The 18394-nt window shown below is 44.2% G+C and overlaps 1 protein-coding gene across 1 annotated transcript in view; it reads right to left on the reverse strand.

Moving 5' to 3' along the window:
* RFC5 (replication factor C subunit 5) overlaps positions 1-18394 on the reverse strand; it is a 513723-nt gene that overhangs the window by 472316 nt on the left and 23013 nt on the right. Inside the window, exons 2-3 of the mRNA XM_069619205.1 lie at positions 17677-17741; positions 4020-4156 (exon numbers count right to left, since the gene is read on the reverse strand). Coding sequence (XP_069475306.1) covers positions 4020-4156; positions 17677-17741 — 202 coding nt within the window. The remainder of the gene's footprint in view (positions 1-4019; positions 4157-17676; positions 17742-18394) is intronic.

The following is an 18394-nucleotide window of genomic DNA, read 5'->3' on the forward strand; positions in this document are numbered from 1 at the left end:
CTTCGGTTCCTTGTACTTCCAGTGGCGACTCTGACTTCTAGCCCAAGAGTCCTGCCTTTTATGCGAAAATCCCCCATTCACACAGCCTGGCTGTCAATCACGCTGCAGTGGGGTTGTCCAGCCCGGACATCCACCTCAGCCAATCATGGCAAAGTGCGACTTGTGTTTCCTAGGATACCCTGTGCAGGTGGTGACTACACCCCTCCCTCACATTCAGCCCACCTAGACACCCAGGCGCCTGGAGGGGGGCTTCTTGGCAGAAGCCTGCCAAAAGACAGTGAACAAAGAAGGCAAACCTGGTTTGCCGCGCAAAGTAAAACACAAGAAGGACTTTACAAAAAGAAATGGTGAATAAACCCGACCAGAGCCAAAAGAAAGAGTATTTGGTCAAGCGGGTTTATGTTCGAGCCTAATATAATAGCCCAAAACAATACCACGTTTATATAGTATAATCGCGGTAGAAAAGTTAGGGTAGATAACACTGCCAACAGCCAAGTCTAAATGTTAAAAGAGCGAAACAATGCTCTATGAGGTTCAGATAAAAAAGGGCTAAGGATTAACCCTTTTCCAGTACTCCATGTAAGATGGGGTTTACTGGATCTGTGGTTATTTGACTAAGTAAAATAAATGGCAACTTTACCCGTTTCTGAGGGACTGTAGTCATCCTCAGAAATGGAGTTGGTGGGAAGTCTAGCCCCCTTCTTTTGTGTAACACACAAAAGAAGGGGGCTACTGAAGTGGTGTACTCCAGAGTCCACACTCACAAAAACAGAGAAAATACACATGGCAAAACACAGGTAATAGTGGGGAAAAAGAAGCACACTCTTACCAAGTGGAAAAAATAAACTCCAGAAATCCAGCAAAGCTGCTGGGGGACTCACTAGGTGAGGGAAATTAGCCATATAATGAGAATTCTTCCCAACAGTCCTTGCTAGCTAGACTGAAAACCGTATTAGCCAATTCAGATTACTAAAAAAGTGCACTTTTGGAATACTATTATGAATAAGACTGTTGAGCCGAGTAATTAATCGCAGATAACAGTTGCATTGTACAAATGACAGGTATGAAGGATTATTAAATAGGAAAAAAGCCATTTAACCAGGGGAAGGTGAAAAGAAAGCATGCATATGACCAACGGGTCGTAGCCAGAAGGAAACAACATAGGTCAGAGATTAGATGCCTTCAGAAAGAAGATAGCGAAACTAGGAAAGGAAAAATCAAAGTGTAAGCAAGCATAAAAATTGGATGAGAGCCACCAAGGCAGAAAGAGTCCAAGGTGATGCGGAGAAAACGCCGGCGGCGAGATCTACCAGTAATGCTCGAGGCTTATGGGAAATAATTAATGGAGGTGATGATTTCCAAGCAGCGTTTTCAGTAAATCAGGTATCGGAAGCCACCTGGATCGAAGATTATGCAGAAGTATTTAAAGAGAAAGGAAAACCGGGCTCTGACATTGATAATGTGAGAACAGACACTGAACCCTGGAGAATAAAATGTGATCAATTAGACATCGAGCTGCTCATTCAAAAACCTAGTACCTCAAGAGCAGCCGGACCAGACATAGCTCTAATATGGAAATAAAAACAAATAAAGAAAAAAAGGGGAGAAATTATTTTCCTGTTATTTTCCCAAATTGTACGAACGAAAACAATTCCGCTATCATGGAAAGAAGAGATAATTATCCCAATCTACAAAAAGGGTGATTGGGGGGGCCCTAGTAACTACCGCTCTATTGCCCTACTAGACTCTATAGGCAAATTATTTGCCATGTTACTCCTGAGGGATCTCAAGAGGTGAGCGCATAGGGCAGGTATCCTGGACCCACGACAAACAGCTTTTCTGCCAGGAGTAGGAACTGCGTTGAATATCTTCATATTAAGCCTGCTGAAGCAGAGGGCTATAGACACCAAGAGCCAAGTCTATCTTGGGTTTATCGACCTGGAGCAGGCTTTTGACGAGGTTTGCCGTGGTAAGTTATGGAAAAAGCTAGAAGCATGGGGTTGCCCGAAGGATTTAATCGAGGCAATGCAAGCCTTATACACGGACACTTCAATCCGGATCCGTTTAACGAGAGAAGGTCTTCTATCAACTAAGATAAATACATACCGCAGTATAAAGCAAGGCTGTGCCCTGGCATCCGGTTTGTCCTTTACATGATAGATATGAGAGACTCACAAAATCAAATACGAGCATTCCCCCCGAAAATAAATGGAGATCCCATTCCTTGGATATTATGCGCAGACAATCTGATCTTTACTGACCAAACATCTATCGGTCTGCAAAGACGTCTGAACACTTTCCAAGGCTTCCTAGAAGCAAATCAAATGAAGTCAAATGTTAAAAAATCTAAAATCCTGATCATGAACACAGCCTGTGGTCATAAGAGAAAAGGGAGAATCCTATGTGTGGTTTCTGGATAACCAAAAGCTGGAAATGTGAATACTAACTATACCTAGGAGTTAAAATGAACAAGAATATAAATTAGTCCAGCTTATTAAGGAGAAACTAACTAAGCTGACAACTCAAGCCAGAGCCATTTACAACGGTATGGTACTTGCTCTTTGATTCCCATATTGACTTTCTATAAGCAAAAGGTGGTGGCAGTCCTTACTTATGGAGCAGAGGCAATATTAAATCTGTCCTGGAAGGTATGGGAAATCTGTGAAGGTTATTTCTGGCGAAGGGTTTTGAGGGTCCCGAATTCATTACCAGGGTATGATTAGAGTGGAGTTAAGACTACAGTCTCTGACATCAACAGTGATGTGGAAAACTATATCCCTGTACCGCAAGTGTACAATGGATCTACCACAGATACCATATAATATTGTTAATAACCCACAAGTGAATAACGATAAATATCTACACCACTCGAAAAAGAGATGCAGTGAATTGCTGGAAAGTAATTATATTACAGAGGAAATGTTAAAGATCGATCCTCTAAAAACGAAAAAGAAATTGCAAAGAAATGACTGGCAGAACTCCCTAGAGCAAAGGAACCGATATAAGCTAGGCATCAACATCATTTGGGATTGTAAGAAGCTAAATGAACCTTTGAAGTACCAAATAAAATTCCCATCAGCACACTATCGGGATCTGCTCATAAGGAGTAGGCTGGACATGCTTCCTACGGCAGAGGCCGGACTAATGAGAAAGCAGATTGAGGAGAAAGACTCTAGATGCCGCTACTGTGACCAAGACAATAATATACAGACTATAAAACATCTAATGAAATTCTGTCCTGCATTGAACGGGATTCGAAGAAAACTGCTGGGCACTTATGTGCATCGTTATCAATCAATGTCAAAGGAGATGTGGTGGGAGGAAAAAATGTCAGCAGAGAACTTTGGCATAACAATCTCTGAAGTAATCCAGATTAAGGATTGAAAGAAGGGAAACGATGCGAGGAGTAGCATCATTAAGGAATTAACCGAATGTTTTAAATATTGGATGAAATAATGTTAGAGGTTTACAATGTTTGAACCAATTAAAAAAATAAAAATAGATTTTAAGACAAGACCATGAAAATGAAAGGTTTAACTTGTAAACTATATCATTTTAAACTAAATAAAAAAATGTTTTGAAAAAAAGATCTTTTTTGTGAAATACCAATTGCCCAGTCTAGAGCCATAATGAAAAAAGGCACGATACAAAAGGTGCATGTTGTAGCAACGTACTGTTTTAGTCTTAAATGAGATGGGCCACATACGGGAGAATAGTTTGGGTTCTGAGAATCAGGTGTTGAGCAGAGTCCACTGTCACGACATTAGCATCTAGTGAAGAGGGCATTCAACATTAGGAGAGAGTGTGGAAGTACAGAACCAAATGTTGATCAGTTACCAGTACTCTGCTCCAGACCGTCCTCCGCAACACAACCCAAGAGTTATTGCTCTCAAAGTGCAGGTGACTTTTCGCTACACAGCAGGAATCCCTTTATAGAGGCCAGTAAAACATTGCCTTGACAAAGTGTGCACATTTACCAGAACATTAACTATCCAGCAGTTTCGATAAATTAAATTTACCTCCAAAACCATTGAGTTGTACTCTTTGTCTTTGTAGAGTTGCTTGGCACAGGCCAGGATAGTTGAAGTTTTTCCAGTCCCTGGTGGTCCATAGAACATAAGATGGGGAAGCTTGTCTTCACTGATAAACTTTTGAACTGTGGTGTGAAAGAGAAAATATCAGCTAGTTTATTGTGGTGGTGCAGGCAACACTTGTGTAGTTACAGAGGATGCATCCCTCTACCAATTTCATGAATTATTTTGTTGTGTTCTACATCACTGCTCCCAAAACTGGCCCAGGGTGAGCCTCGATTAGTTTATACATGGAGATACTCAGGGGTGAGAGGGAGGGGGTGACTAATACTTATGTACTTTTGTACAAGGACACCCACATCAACAAACACATTTACAGTAAGTAATACACAAATAACCTGACATTGCCTACAGAGGATAGGATTATAGAGCTGCACTGGCGTCCCAGCTAGTCTAGAATACACTTTATGAATGCCTGCATTATCTATAAGGCAACGACTGCTTGCACACCTGCCTTCCTATCTGTGAAACTCAGTCATTTGCTAAGGTGGGTTGCTCTCCTCCAGGAGCCATACCATTGCTAGCCTGGAGAGAAAAGTGCATGCAAGAAAAGAAACAGATAAGCAGCCTTCGTTTGCTATGCTCCCGTTTACAGGAACACCAAATCAGCCCAACACCAATGCTCCTGCAGTTCAGGAAGCAGCTCAAGGACTTACTCTTCAGCAAACACATACGTGCCTTCTAGGTCACTTGCATTCCTGCATCATATCCCCCAACTGCATGACTGGAACCTTCTGTGCCCCATATCCGAACTCCTACCCCTTCCGGATGTCACCCTAAACAGAACATACAATGCTCCGTTTTTTAAGAGGAAGATTTGCCCTATTATAAACACAAATAAAAATATGGATAGGTGTACATGTTTTTTAAACTTCAACGCCTCCATTAAATTGATGAATGGTGAACATTGCCCAATGTAAATTACAATCGAAAAATCTCTTTGAAATAATTGACTGATGGGGCACTACAGCTCTGTTGGCCAAGTTAAGACACAGGGCTCTGTGGCCCAGCTCTGAGCACCATTAAGCATTTGACCCAAAGTTCAGAGTGAAGTCAGTCAGACTTATCTCAGTACAAAACTATAAAATCCACAATAACACAAACATTTCAATACATGCAACAGAGGCTTGTGACCCGTATCTAACAGCGTTATTGTCAGGTCTCTCTCTTTTCCAGTCTCTGGTCTGGAAGTAATATAGAAGGGTGCAATACTCTTCTATAACAAACGAGTTCCACGCATGAAAGTCCACCCACTCTCTCAACTCACTCTTCCATGTTACAGCCCCCGCTAACTCCACCTCACTCTTCCTTGTCACAGTCCCCAACTAACCCCACCTCACTCTATCACAGTACCCCACTGCCATCACATCACCCTCTTCGTAGAGCACCACAACCACCAACTCTCTTCCTCATGACAGTAGCCCACTTACACCAACTCACTCTTCCTCGTCACAGTACCCAACTACACAACTCTTCCTTTTCACATTACACCATTACTAATCGCTTCTTATCTAGCGGGCATAAAAATAAACCCAATGTTGGGTAGCTGAACAACAGATATTTAAAAAACACACGATAGAACATCAAATATGTTATCAGAAAAAAGTACAAAATTACAGGTGGTGGGAGGTATAGTAGAACAAAACACTTGAAATTCAGTGAAAAAACCTCAACTATGAGGCCTGTATTGCGCAGCCCATAAGCCCCCCTTCATGAAATCACAAATAACATCACTGAGGAGGTCACATAGGACATTACTTATGGCATCATGAGTGACATCGCTGGTATTGCAGATCATGCTTTTTTTTAAACTTTATTTGAACATATCGCAATGCAATATACCCTGTCTTGTGTGAGGGGCTGAAAACATTTGTCAAGCGTGTTAAATAATTGTAGGGAAACTACAGAAGGTTGCTCTTGCACACAGTAATTGACAATTTAAATGCAATATTTGACAAGTCTGCAAGCGTTGGATCTCCAGAGGTTTTACATTACAACGTCCACTAGCCCTACCCAGCACAGACAAAGGTGAAGATAAATGAGTGCAAAACGTGTTGTGGAATTCCGGCTTCAAACCCCGGCAATAAACAGATTACGTTTGTCAATCCAGTACTTTAGACACTCTGGTCCAGATTACTAGGTATTGTTAGGAGTCAGAAATGCGTGACAGACACAAAAGGTATAGTTTTCTCGAGGTTTGCCATTTATTAAAATGAAAAAGGGTACGATAAAGACCTAGCTTTTCCTATCCTAACAAGGATGTCCCTTCCTAGCAAACTAAACTAAAGACAGGTTGACCTAGTGTCCACAAATCTCTGACCCTCACCCGAATACATACAACTAAATAGCATATGTCCGTCTTCAATTCAACACAACAGTGTAGAAGTTCAAATGTTTAAAGTTTTGAAAGTACTCCTTGTGACTAGGGTTGGGTTCACTTCCCCTGGATCAATGCAGGAGTACCTTTGGAAAAGTTCTGATTCAATTAAGTTACGTTCAATTTAACACAAAAGATCCTTTCCTTCCAATGAAGCCTTCCACTTGGCACAGCAATAGTCTCTTTCATAAACACTTGTTCAAAACTCAAAGCAATTGTTGTTCTCCACAATATCCTTCTTGATAAGGCCAATGTTTCTCTAAAAAAACACATAGGGCCTCATTACAAGTTGTGCGCAATGCGTTTAACAGCGCCGGTAATCGTGCCTGCGCCGTTAAACGCATTCCGCACTATTACGATGTTCCCTCGCGGGACCCGATGCGGATGTCTGGTTCATCCAGACGTCCATAGAGGGTCTCGTGAGGGAACCAGGGAGCTAACAACAGGCCCTCTTGTAATGGGCCCATTGTTAGCTCCCTCCCCATTCCCATTGAGCCCTATGGGGGCTCGAATGGGAATGGGGAAGGTCCGGGTTCCCTGAATGGGGAAATACCGGGCCCTCCATACTCGGAATGGCCCGTTATTTCCCCATTCAGGGAACCCCTACAATAGCGCCATGGCTACCTCCAAAGTCGTAATGAGGCCCATAGGTTCATAAACCAAAGCAACTGATGTCTTAAAGATGCAAAGCAAATATTAACTTAAGCTGAATACTTTTATCAGGATAGCACAGCAACTACCTTTGGTGAAGTAACAGTTGATCAGAATGATAATATGGTTAACAAGTTCTTTCCACCACACCTTTACAGGTTTTCTCAAGTTGGTATTCCAAAGAAGGGGACTTGTGCCTTTGGTGTCTTTGTACTTCTTCTTTACAGCCTCTTGGCAGTGGGCAAAGCCGGTTACAGGTTTCCCCAAATTGGTATCCCAAAGAAGGGGAACTGCACCATTGGCACCTCTTCACTTTATTAGCTCGGTATTCAAAATCATTCATTTCAGGGTCACCTTTGACTTCGTGGCAACTCAGCGGCCTGTTATGGCATCTCCGTTTCACTTTCTGCTGCTACAACGAAGCTTCTGCACTCAGCCAGCTTCCATGCCAGCGTCCGCGTGATCTTCAGTGGTCTGCCCGCCTCTTTTCCAGCGCTCTGCCAACTCTGTTGCACCTACACATCCTTCCGCTCACTGATGCTACAAACGTCGAGCTGGGAACACGTTTTACACATGGTTGACCTACTTCAGTTGCCGTCCACGCCATCTCCTCCTATTACACACACTCTGCAGTCTTGCCCGCCTTCTCTGATCAAGTTCTGCTGACGTTCTTCCTTCGGCTGCTGCAGCATTCTCAGGACTCCAGACTGCTTCTGCCTCTACTACTCCTGCCACACCGTTACTCACATGAAGCCGATTCTTGGGTTTAAATGTGCCGATCAAATGCCTTGCTCTACAACTAGACTCCACCTTCTGTTCAACAGTACTTTTGATCCTCAGTAGCTCCAAGTTCCTCTTCCTAACTCCAGTACCACATGCATTATGGATATTGAAGTCTGCATTGTATTTTGGGGTTTGCATTGTATTTTCATTGGTTTGTTTTACTTTACAACATAACATTTATACTTCAGAGAGAAGAGTTGAATAAGTCACCACTTCCCCCGGATAGGAGTCTCCTCCCACATAATACAGCCCCCAGGGACAGGATCAGGTAGCAGCTGCCTTACCCTGGCTACATGAGAGGAGCCCCATACCGGGTACTTAGTGATGGTCCCACAATATTAATCACAGTATCCTCACAACATAAAGTGTTCAACATGTTTAACCCTTGCAGGCCACCTACCCTCGCCTTTACTATTGTACATGGGCATGGCCTACCATTCGATTTGTTATACTGACATTATGTTTTCTGACATATGCAGATACGTTGACTTCGGAAACTGCTCCTTTTTAGGCATGTTGAATTCTTTTGTAAAGTCATAATTGGAGTACTCAACATGTCTTCTTTGCATAGGGGACTGTTTTTAGAACAGAATGATAAAACGTAGTAGAGTATCTCATCATGGTGAATGCTTGATCAATACAGAGTAACTCTAATGTGCAAGAATACCATGGTTGTAAATGAATAGTATTTTTAAATGCAAACTCCAACCAAGCGTTTCACCTGAATCCACCCTTATGTGCAGAAACACATGTTTTAATATTGCTCTCTTTTTTGCACGTGTGATTTACTTACCAGAGATGTCATTAATGATATCATGAGGGTGTTTACAGGCTTCACAATGCAGCCCTCATAGTTAAGGTAGCCTAGTTTCCAACACCTACCGAATGTCAGGGGTTTTGTGGCATTAAATAAGCACCCTAAACACACACACACACAAACCCACACACACATTTTTGGTTAGCCAGGCCCTCAAATGGCCAGGGTGGTGATGATTTGGCAAAGTATAAAAACCCTGTAACAAATATTTTGGAATTCTGTGAAGCTCTGCATTGTAATTGTTTCAGAATAACGTGGACGTCATAACGTGGTACAATAGTTTGGGCTTTCGTTGCCTGCCAAATACCTAGTACTTTTACACTAGCCAAAACTATTGTCATGCACCAGCCCTGGAGAATCGCTAGTCGTTGGAGATACTACTAGAATGGCGGCCTGTTCCATTCTATCGGTCTAGTTTATTCCAACATGGCCGACATCTTCTATAACTAGCGGCCCGTAGCAACGCTCTGCGCGTTGTATCGTTTCCGTTACGTGCCCAGCAAGTCGCTCTCAGCGTCTAGCTTTTTCAACAGTGCCTTGCGTTCAAAGTCTTTACTTTACCTACCTTTCCTTTCCCTACACAGGAGGTTATTTCAGGTTTTCAGGTAAGGTGATTAGGGACTTTTTCTTCTATCCTTTCTTGCACAACGCACTCTACCCCGCGTTTTCCATGTAAGTATTTTTCCTGACTTTTTCATTCAGCCAGCGCTTCAGCGTTTGTATCTTCGCTGTTAGCGTTTTCGACTGACCATACTTTCCTGTCCTTTTCCTTACCCCTTCCTTTCCTTCCTCCTTTCTTCCGTTCGTAACGCCTCTTCGGTGTTCCGACGGGCCGAGACCTCCCTCCTATCACAACTCAGCCGATACTACAGTTGAGCAAGGTGTGGACATTTACACTACGTGTCCGGAGCTCTGCGACTACCGGAATCAAGATCTCCATGTAATTGCCGGACATCAGTATTCCACGGACACCTGAATACTGATCAGGGTTTTTTGCCAGGAGGCTTTTTCCCCATTCTTTAGGGCGTGCTCCTCGGGTATTCCCTTGGTCTGTTATCAGCCAGATCACGGAGGCTACCGAGGGAGCGCGTCCTTACCTTCGACAAAAGAAAAAGGAGAAGAAACCCACCGAAGGAGAAAGGGAGAAGAAGAAGAAGGCTGTAGTAAGGACGGAAGAAGTACCGGAGAAGAAAGGTGAGGAGGAGTTGGGGAAGGCTGAGACGATACGTGACAGTATACAACGCCCAGAAGACACAATGGCGTCACCAGAACAAATTCAAGATATGTGTAATGCCATTCAGAACCTCAGAGTCGATATGCAATCACTGCACGCGGAGAACCTTCTTTTACGACAACACGCAGACACTAGGGAAGCTGGTAGAGATGATTTACCTCCGATGCCATTTACATTTGGTAAATACGATGGAAACCCTAGGTATATCAAAGAATTCCTCGATGCTTGTACAGTCTATTTTTCCTTCCGACTTCGGGCATTCGAGTCTGGAAGGGCCAGAGTTGGGTTCCTCATAGCCAACTTGACAGGAAGCGCCCTAGCATGGGCTACCCCTTTGGTAACCAACCAAGACCCTTTGATTAACGATTATGCCCAGTTTATACAAGGTTTCAAGAACCGGTTTGAGCGTTCCGAAGTACAGTATTCCAAATATGATGCTTATCTGGATGTCAGACAAGGAAACCAAGATTTACAGGGTTATGTTGCACAATTCCAAACACTGGCGGTATCAACTGGATGGCCGGATACGGCACAACAAACTATTTTCCGGAGAGGGCTAAATGAGGAACTGAAGGACGAACTGGCTAGAGCAGTACGTCCCAACACCTTTCAAGAGCTGGTTACGCTAGTACTACAAATCGACTACCGTCTACAGGAAAGACGGGCAGAGAAGAGTAGAGGAAGAAGATCAGTGCCACGTTACAGCCCGCCTTCAGGAAGGAGGGAAAGACCTATATCAGAAGAACCTATGCAAATAGGGGCAACCAGGGGACCGCTAACCAAGGCTGAAAGGAGAAGAAGGCAGGAGCTCAACCTTTGCATGTACTGTGGTTCATCCACTCACATGCTTAAGGATTGTCCAGATACCCCCTCTAAGAGACAGGGAAACGCCAGACCCCGGGTTTTTGCAAGGGAAGCCATGGGGACCACAGTACAAACCCTTGCAACCTCACAAGACCCATTAATGAAGGAATAGAGGACAATCGTCTGATGGTTTTCCAGCTGTCCATTTTCTACAGTCTGAAACAGAACCTATCGGTCTTGGCAATGCTCGACTGCGGAGCAGCAGGAAACTTTATAGACGTAACATGGGCTCAGGAAAATCAGATTCCACTGAGGAGGAAGGACAGACCGATACCGGTCGAGGGAGTAGATGGCCGTCCACTTTTACCTGGACTCATTACCATGGAGACGGAACCTATAACAGTAAGGATGGATCATCATGTCGAAACCCTCACATTTGATGTCATCAGAGCAGCTCATTTTCCGTTGATATTAGGTGTTTCATGGTTAAGAAGACACAACCCCAAGATTGACTGGACTAATAACAAGTTAAGCTTCGACTCCGAATACTGCCGGGAACACTGCATGAATGCTATGGAATCCCAGAAGGAGATACATTCCAGTCTCCCTACAACTCAGTGCAATCTCTCAATATCCGCTATACCTAGACAGTATCTGGCTTTCGCTTGAGTGTTTGAAGACATTAATCCCAGACTCCTCCCACCTCACCGCCACGAGGACTGCAACATAGATCTAAAGGAAGAGACCTCCTTACCCTTCGGTCGAATGTATCCACTATCCTTATCTGAAAAGGAAGCATTGAAGGAGTACCTCAACTCCAACTTAATGAATGGACTTATCCGATCATCAAAGTCCTCAGGAGGGGCATCATTGTTCTTCATATCAAAGAAGGACTCCAAAGAATTACGCCCCTGTATCGATTACAGGGGCTTGAACAGCATTACCATCCGAGACAGGTACCCAATGCCTCTTATCAGAGACATACTGGAAGCGGTCAGAGATTCAAAAGTATTCACCAAGCTAGATCTCCGTGGTGCATATCATCTGCTAAGAATAAAGAAAGGAGACAAGTGGAAGACCGCTTTCAGGACGCCGCTGGGGTTGTTTGAGTACTGTGTTATGCCATTCGGACTGGTAAACGCCCCAGCGGTATTTCAGAGATTTGTAGATAAGATCTTTGCCGATATGTTATACATATCGGTAGTCGTATATCTGGATGACATTCTTATTTTCTCTCCGTCCTTGGAGCAACACCGGCTACATGTGTGCGAAGTACTTCGTAGGTTATTGGAAAACCAACTTTTCGCCAAGCCAGAGAAGTGCCTCTTTGAGACCACAGAAGTACCTTACCTGGGATTCATATTATCGGAGAAGGGTATCCGCATGGACCCCAAGAAGGTGTTGGCCATAGACAGATGGCCAGAGCCCTCGTCTGTCAAGGAGATTCAACGTTTCCTAGGTCTGGCAAACTTTTACCGCCGGTTTATACCCAACTTCTCTGATCTGGTATTACCCATTACAGCACTTCTCAAAAAGGGTATAGTATTCCAGTGGGGTTCGGTGGCTCAAGCAGCATTCAAGACACTAAAGAGACGATTCATCACTGCCCCGGTTTTAGTTCAGCCCGAGGAGAATAAACCATTTATTTTGGAGACCGATGCCTCTGGAGGTGCTTTAGGGGCAGTCTTGTTACAAGAAGGAAGCAATGGAGAAGAACACCCTGTCGCCTATTACTCTCGCACCCTAACTGGAAGCGAAAGAAACTACTCAGTTCTGGAGAGAGAATTATTAGCAATGCGGGCAGCCTGTCAGGAATGGAGACATTTGCTCCAGGGAGCCTCTCACCAATTTGTGATTCGTACTGATCATAGGAATCTCAAGGTTCTCCAACAAATGGAATGCAGGAATTCCAGGCATGCCCGTTGGGCCTATTATTTTTCAAGCTTTGATTTCCTGATCACCTACATACCAGGATCCCAGAACAGTGTGGCAGACGCGTTATCCCGAAGTTGGTTAGAGGAAGATCTATCGGAGGTTAAAAAGGAGAAGATTCTGCTTGAGAACCACTTTCATACCATTGCTAACCTATTCCTTGAGAAAGTTCAAGGTGACCTCAAGGATTATGATCAGGAAGAGAAACAGTCATACAAATTGCAGGAACGCGAAGGATTGTGGTTTCATCATTCAGCATTGTTCTTACCCACCACTGATCTTCGCAGACAGGCTATCAGCTTCTGCCACGATCTACCCTTGGCTGGACATAAGGGGGAGAAGGCAACATTCGAGTTGGTGTCCCGGAGTTTCTGGTGGCCGTCGATGCGAAGAGACATCACCTCTTATGTGTCGACTTGTCCCATCTGTGCCATCAATAAGACCCCTCGTCACAGACCACTCGGACTCCTACATCAAGCCAAGGCTCCCACACGCCCCTGGGAGGACCTCTCATTGGACTTCATAGTAGAACTTCCAGTTTCCCAGGAAAAGAAGGTGATTCTAGTGACGATTGATTCTTTCACCAAGTTAGCTCATTTCGTAGCTCTCGCAGGAATTCCTTCAGCCTCAGAGACCGCTACAGTCTTCCTTCGCGAGATAGTAAGGTTACACGGTTTACCACGGTCCATAATTTCGGACAGAGGAACGCAATTTACTTCTAAATTTTGGAACTCGCTATGTAACCAGTTGGCTATACAGAAAGCGTTATCCTCGGGATATCATCCCCAGTCCAATGGACAGACCGAAAGACTGAACGCTGGGTTAGAACAATACCTTCGCTGTTATTGTAATAGGGAACAAGACAACTGGGCTGCTCTGTTGCCAATGGCAGAGTTCGCTTACAATAACACCTTTCATACGGCAATTAAGATGAGTCCTTTCAGGTGCACCTATGGTTATGACCCGCATCATCTAGGAACCTTATCTTTCAGCAGCCAGACCACAACTCCCGCCTTGGAGAAGATGCTGATGGATCTCAAGCGTACACATAAGGAAGCCCTACAAACCTTAGAGGAAAGCCGCAAGAGGTATAAGACCTATGCGGACGCCAAACGTAATCCGGTTCCACTTTGGAAAACAGGAGATTTGGTTTGGTTATCTACACGATATCTACCTCGCTGGACGCATAAGGGAAAATTCACAGCACGATACATAGGGCCCTACCCAATCCTGGCCCAGATCAATCCTGTAGCCTTCAAGCTAGGATTACCTCACTCTCTGCGGAGGGTACATCCGGTCTTTCACTCCTCTTTACTTAAGACTTATCAAAGAGATCTGTACAAGAGACCTTTGAGAAGGACGGTGATCACTCCGCCCGAAGAACCTGAGGAATATGAGGTGGCCAGAATTGTAGATTCCCGCTACAGGAAAGGAACCCTTCAATATTTAGTCCATTGGAAGGGATTTCCCATGGCCGAAAGATCTTGGGAACCAAGATCCCATATGCACGCTCCCAGACTTGTACAGCGATTCCATAGGCTGTACCCAGGAAAACCTGGAGGAGGCAGGTATCGAAGGGGGCATACTGTCATGCACCAGCCCTGGAGAATCGCTAGTCGTTGGAGATACTACTAAAATGGCGGCCTGTTCCATTCTATCGGTCTAGTTTATTCCAACATGGCCGACATCTTCTATAACTAGCGGCCCGTAGCAACGCTCTGCGCGTTGTATCGTTTCCGTTACGTGCCCAGCAAGTCGCTCTCAGCGTCTAGCTTTTTCAACAGTGCCTTGCGTTCAAAGTCTTTACTTTACCTACCTTTCCTTTCCCTACACAGGAGGTTATTTCAGGTTTTCAGGTAAGGTGATTAGGGACTTTTTCTTCTATCCTTTCTTGCACAACGCACTCTACCCCGCGTTTTCCATGTAAGTATTTTTCCTGGCTTTTTCATTCAGCCAGCGCTTCAGCGTTTGTATCTTCGCTGTTAGCGTTTTCGACTGACCATACTTTCCTGTCCTTTTCCTTACCCCTTCCTTTCCTTCCTCCTTTCTTCCGTTCGTAACGCCTCTTCGGTGTTCCGACGGGCCGAGACCTCCCTCCTATCACAACTCAGCCGATACTACAGTTGAGCAAGGTGTGGACATTTACACTACGTGTCCGGAGCTCTGCGACTACCGGAATCAAGATCTCCATGTAATTGCCGGACATCAGTATTCCACGGACACCTGAATACTGATCGGGGTTTTTTGCCAGGAGGCTTTTTCCCCATTCTTTAGGGCGTGCTCCTCGGGTATTCCCTTGGTCTGTTATCAGCCAGATCACGGAGGCTACCGAGGGAGCGCGTCCTTACCTTCGACAAAAGAAAAAGGAGAAGAAACCCACCAAAGGAGAAAGGGAGAAGAAGAAGAAGGCTGTAGTAAGGACGGAAGAAGTACCGGAGAAGAAAGGTGAGGAGGAGTTGGGGAAGGCTGAGACGATACGTGACAACTATTGGCAACGTTTGCAACAAGACCCCAGAGAAGGATGTGCAGTGCTCATACATTGAGTGGCTGAAGCAGACCAGGTTTTATTATTACACCAATAGTGGGTTTAAAACTCCATATTAAGCCATTAACTCTTGCATGGCTACTTTGAAAAAAAATTGGCAGGCCCTTCAAGCCCACCATTTAATGGTAAGGCTGGGTTACAGCGAGCTCAAAGACTTCCCAGGAAGAGTTTTTGGCGGCAGGGGTAGGAAATGGGTGGGGATGGCCATAGGGATTAGCATGCTATGGAGAACAGCGCTGTGCTATTATGGTAATTTGACAATAAGTCATTCATTGATAGGGTCCCAGGAACCAGTCCACTGCATAAATAATGTTGTCACTATGTGAAACAGTAGCAATGGTTTCTGCATCTATTGCTATGAAAGGGCGTTAAACTCTGACGACATTGCAACTCATGGATAGGAATGTTTCTATTAATAACAAGTCCCAAAAACTGAGAGCAGTGATAGGCAAGCCTTATGAGTTTCCTTAATTGACGACACAAGGGCAATGGAAGGTTGGAGGAATTATTGCATTTCTTTATGAATGCTACAGCTTTGCATACATAGTGGAATTAAAATCTGTTAAATTTAATTTGCATACAGTAACGTTACCAAGGCTTTTACAAATGTGTTGGCTACCTCGAACACGATCTGCCTGTGATCAGACTATGGAATATTTTCAAGATTAATCCTATAGCAAGTGAACTTTAGAATAAATCATTAATTGACAAGCTTCGAAGAAATACTGCAAAGTAGATATTTTTGACCCTACTGTATGTCCTTCGCTACAGACATCCCTTTCCGGGAAATGTCTCCTTAAATTGTCAGTAGCCACTTGTGCAAGGAAGAATTCACAAGGCAGCGAAAGTCACAGAAGGAAAGTGTTCCATAAGAAATAAAAAAGCTGTGCACCTTTTATTATGGAAACACCTCAGTAAATGTAATACCTAATATCCACAGAGTTTGTTTTAGTGTGCTTATAATATAATGATGCGCTCATTCAAGTGAACAGAAGCATTTTAAATCTAACGGCAAGGAGCTCCTGTAACTACAAAAGGCCCCCCAAGAAAATAACAGCGTAGGAAGCGCTCTTCTTCCAGACTCAGAGTGGACATGTGTGCCGTGCTATAGGCTCTGTCACCATGGTGTGCACCTTGGTCGACTGAGGAGCACAATGTTCAGGCTTAGAGATGCTTACAGACACCTGGACGTGTCAAAAATGGTTTAAAAATAAAGTGCCTCTTGTGCTGGCAAAATGCATTCAACGTTTTAGCCGGCAGCCTTGTCCCATACAAACTGCTTCCTACTCAGGCCCATACCACGCGTTTGTATATTCATATCAACAATTCGTCTTGGGTGGGAAATGTTTGCAGTATGCCTCAGCCCTTCCTACATCTTTGAGACACACAGCACCACAGTTAAACTCATGGGAAAACAGCACGTGTCTATTATAAACATAACCTGCCTCGGGCTAACTTAATTGTAGTTGCTGAGATCGGCATTTCACAGACACTGAACCCGCGAATTAATCATTGGACAGCTTTAGGCAACGCACAGCCATGCCAGTGTGGGCCTAGCCGCACGGAGTTCAGCACACCTCACTGTAAATGCACTCTAAATGTAGGTCACGTGCGAGAAACGCACTTTACACATCTGTTGTCGTTCTGACCAGGACACTGGTGGCTCTGGCTCTGGCTGGAAAGCGGCTTTCCACCTCCCGCCCCTCCCTGTCTGAGCCGGTCACATGGCAGTGGGATGTCACTGTAATGACAACGTCACCTGCAAGACCGGGAGCAGCCAACCCCTGTGTGGATGATAAGAGCAGGCTAGAAGGGTGAGCACGAGTCCCAGTGAAATAATGCTCCTGGTTGCAAAGCAGTAACAGCAAAATGCCTGATTTTTGTCTTAAAGCACATTTTAGTATATATTCAACAAAACAGAACCGAAGACAATAAAATGCAATATCCCATACTTGTAATAATGGTATCCCATACTTGTAATAAGGGTGAACTTAATATGATTTCACAATAAACTAGCCTTCATTTCATTACAAAACAAACTCCCAAAATTCAAATTACTTTACCTATTTTAAACACTATCATTTTATTTGGAAGATGCATGGTATCTTTCTCATTCAAAATTGGATGGCTTGTTTCTGGTGAGCTTCCTTAGAGATAGTCATCCAAGATGGCTGCCTCCTTGGAAAAGCTCACTCAAAATCAAGGAGTTCTGAGATAGGCAGGAATGGGTAGGATTAGCCAAAGGGATTACATTGGTTTGGGGCCGGAGGGATTACAACAGTGTATCCCTCCTCAAATGTCTCCATTGGAAAAGGATTACAGACCCTCATTCAAATCCCATATTTGAAGCTCTTATGTTAATGACAATAGTTTCAGCTTTTGCCACCTAATAGCCCAAACTAAAAACCAGTACTTATCACAACAAATATTTGTCAAACTTACTCGTGCTTAAGATGTCCTGGTGTGAAATTAGGTCATTTAGTGTCTGCGGACGATATTTTTCAACCCTGCAATGACAAAATATCCATGAAATAACAGTTTTACGTGCAAAAATATTATAACAAGTGCAAATGTGCAAGTTGAGTAACCCTCCCCCAATACTAAATAATAAAAAAATATAGGATTTTCTGGAGAAAACACTGGTTTCTACGAAGCAAATGCTAAAGGGCAAATATGTACTCGCACCAAATTAAATAAATTCACATTACAAAAATGATTGGACGAGAAGGCTGAACGTGTCATGCATGCGCCATGGGCACATCCATTTTTGCTCCATTTGGACTTTACTAATTAATGATTATGGTAATCTAACTACGCATACCATAATGCACCTGGCCGCAAGCATTGTTTTCTGGCCTTTCCTATTGGAATTCTATGGAACTACACCCCCCAGAAGCCTTAGAGTCTGGTCCTGCTTCCACCAGCCCAGGAACAGAAAGGGCGGTGGCCGATTGCCTGCAGGTGTGATTCGCCAGGTGAAACCAATTGGCCTGCCTCTGTGCTGGGCTAGGCAGTATATAAGGCGGCTGTCTGCAGTGACTCGGCCTCTTGCATTGAGAGTCCTTCCTCCACCTTTCGCGAGTGTCTTCGGATCCTTGTATGCTGTTTATCCTCTCTCCTGCTGGGACCCTGCCTCACAGCTTGTTACACCCTGCTGCCT

This window comes from Ambystoma mexicanum, chromosome 10 (assembly GCF_040938575.1).
Source record: "Ambystoma mexicanum isolate Mex_15411 chromosome 10, UKY_AmexF1_1, whole genome shotgun sequence".
Taxonomy (NCBI): Eukaryota; Metazoa; Chordata; class Amphibia; order Caudata; family Ambystomatidae; genus Ambystoma; species Ambystoma mexicanum.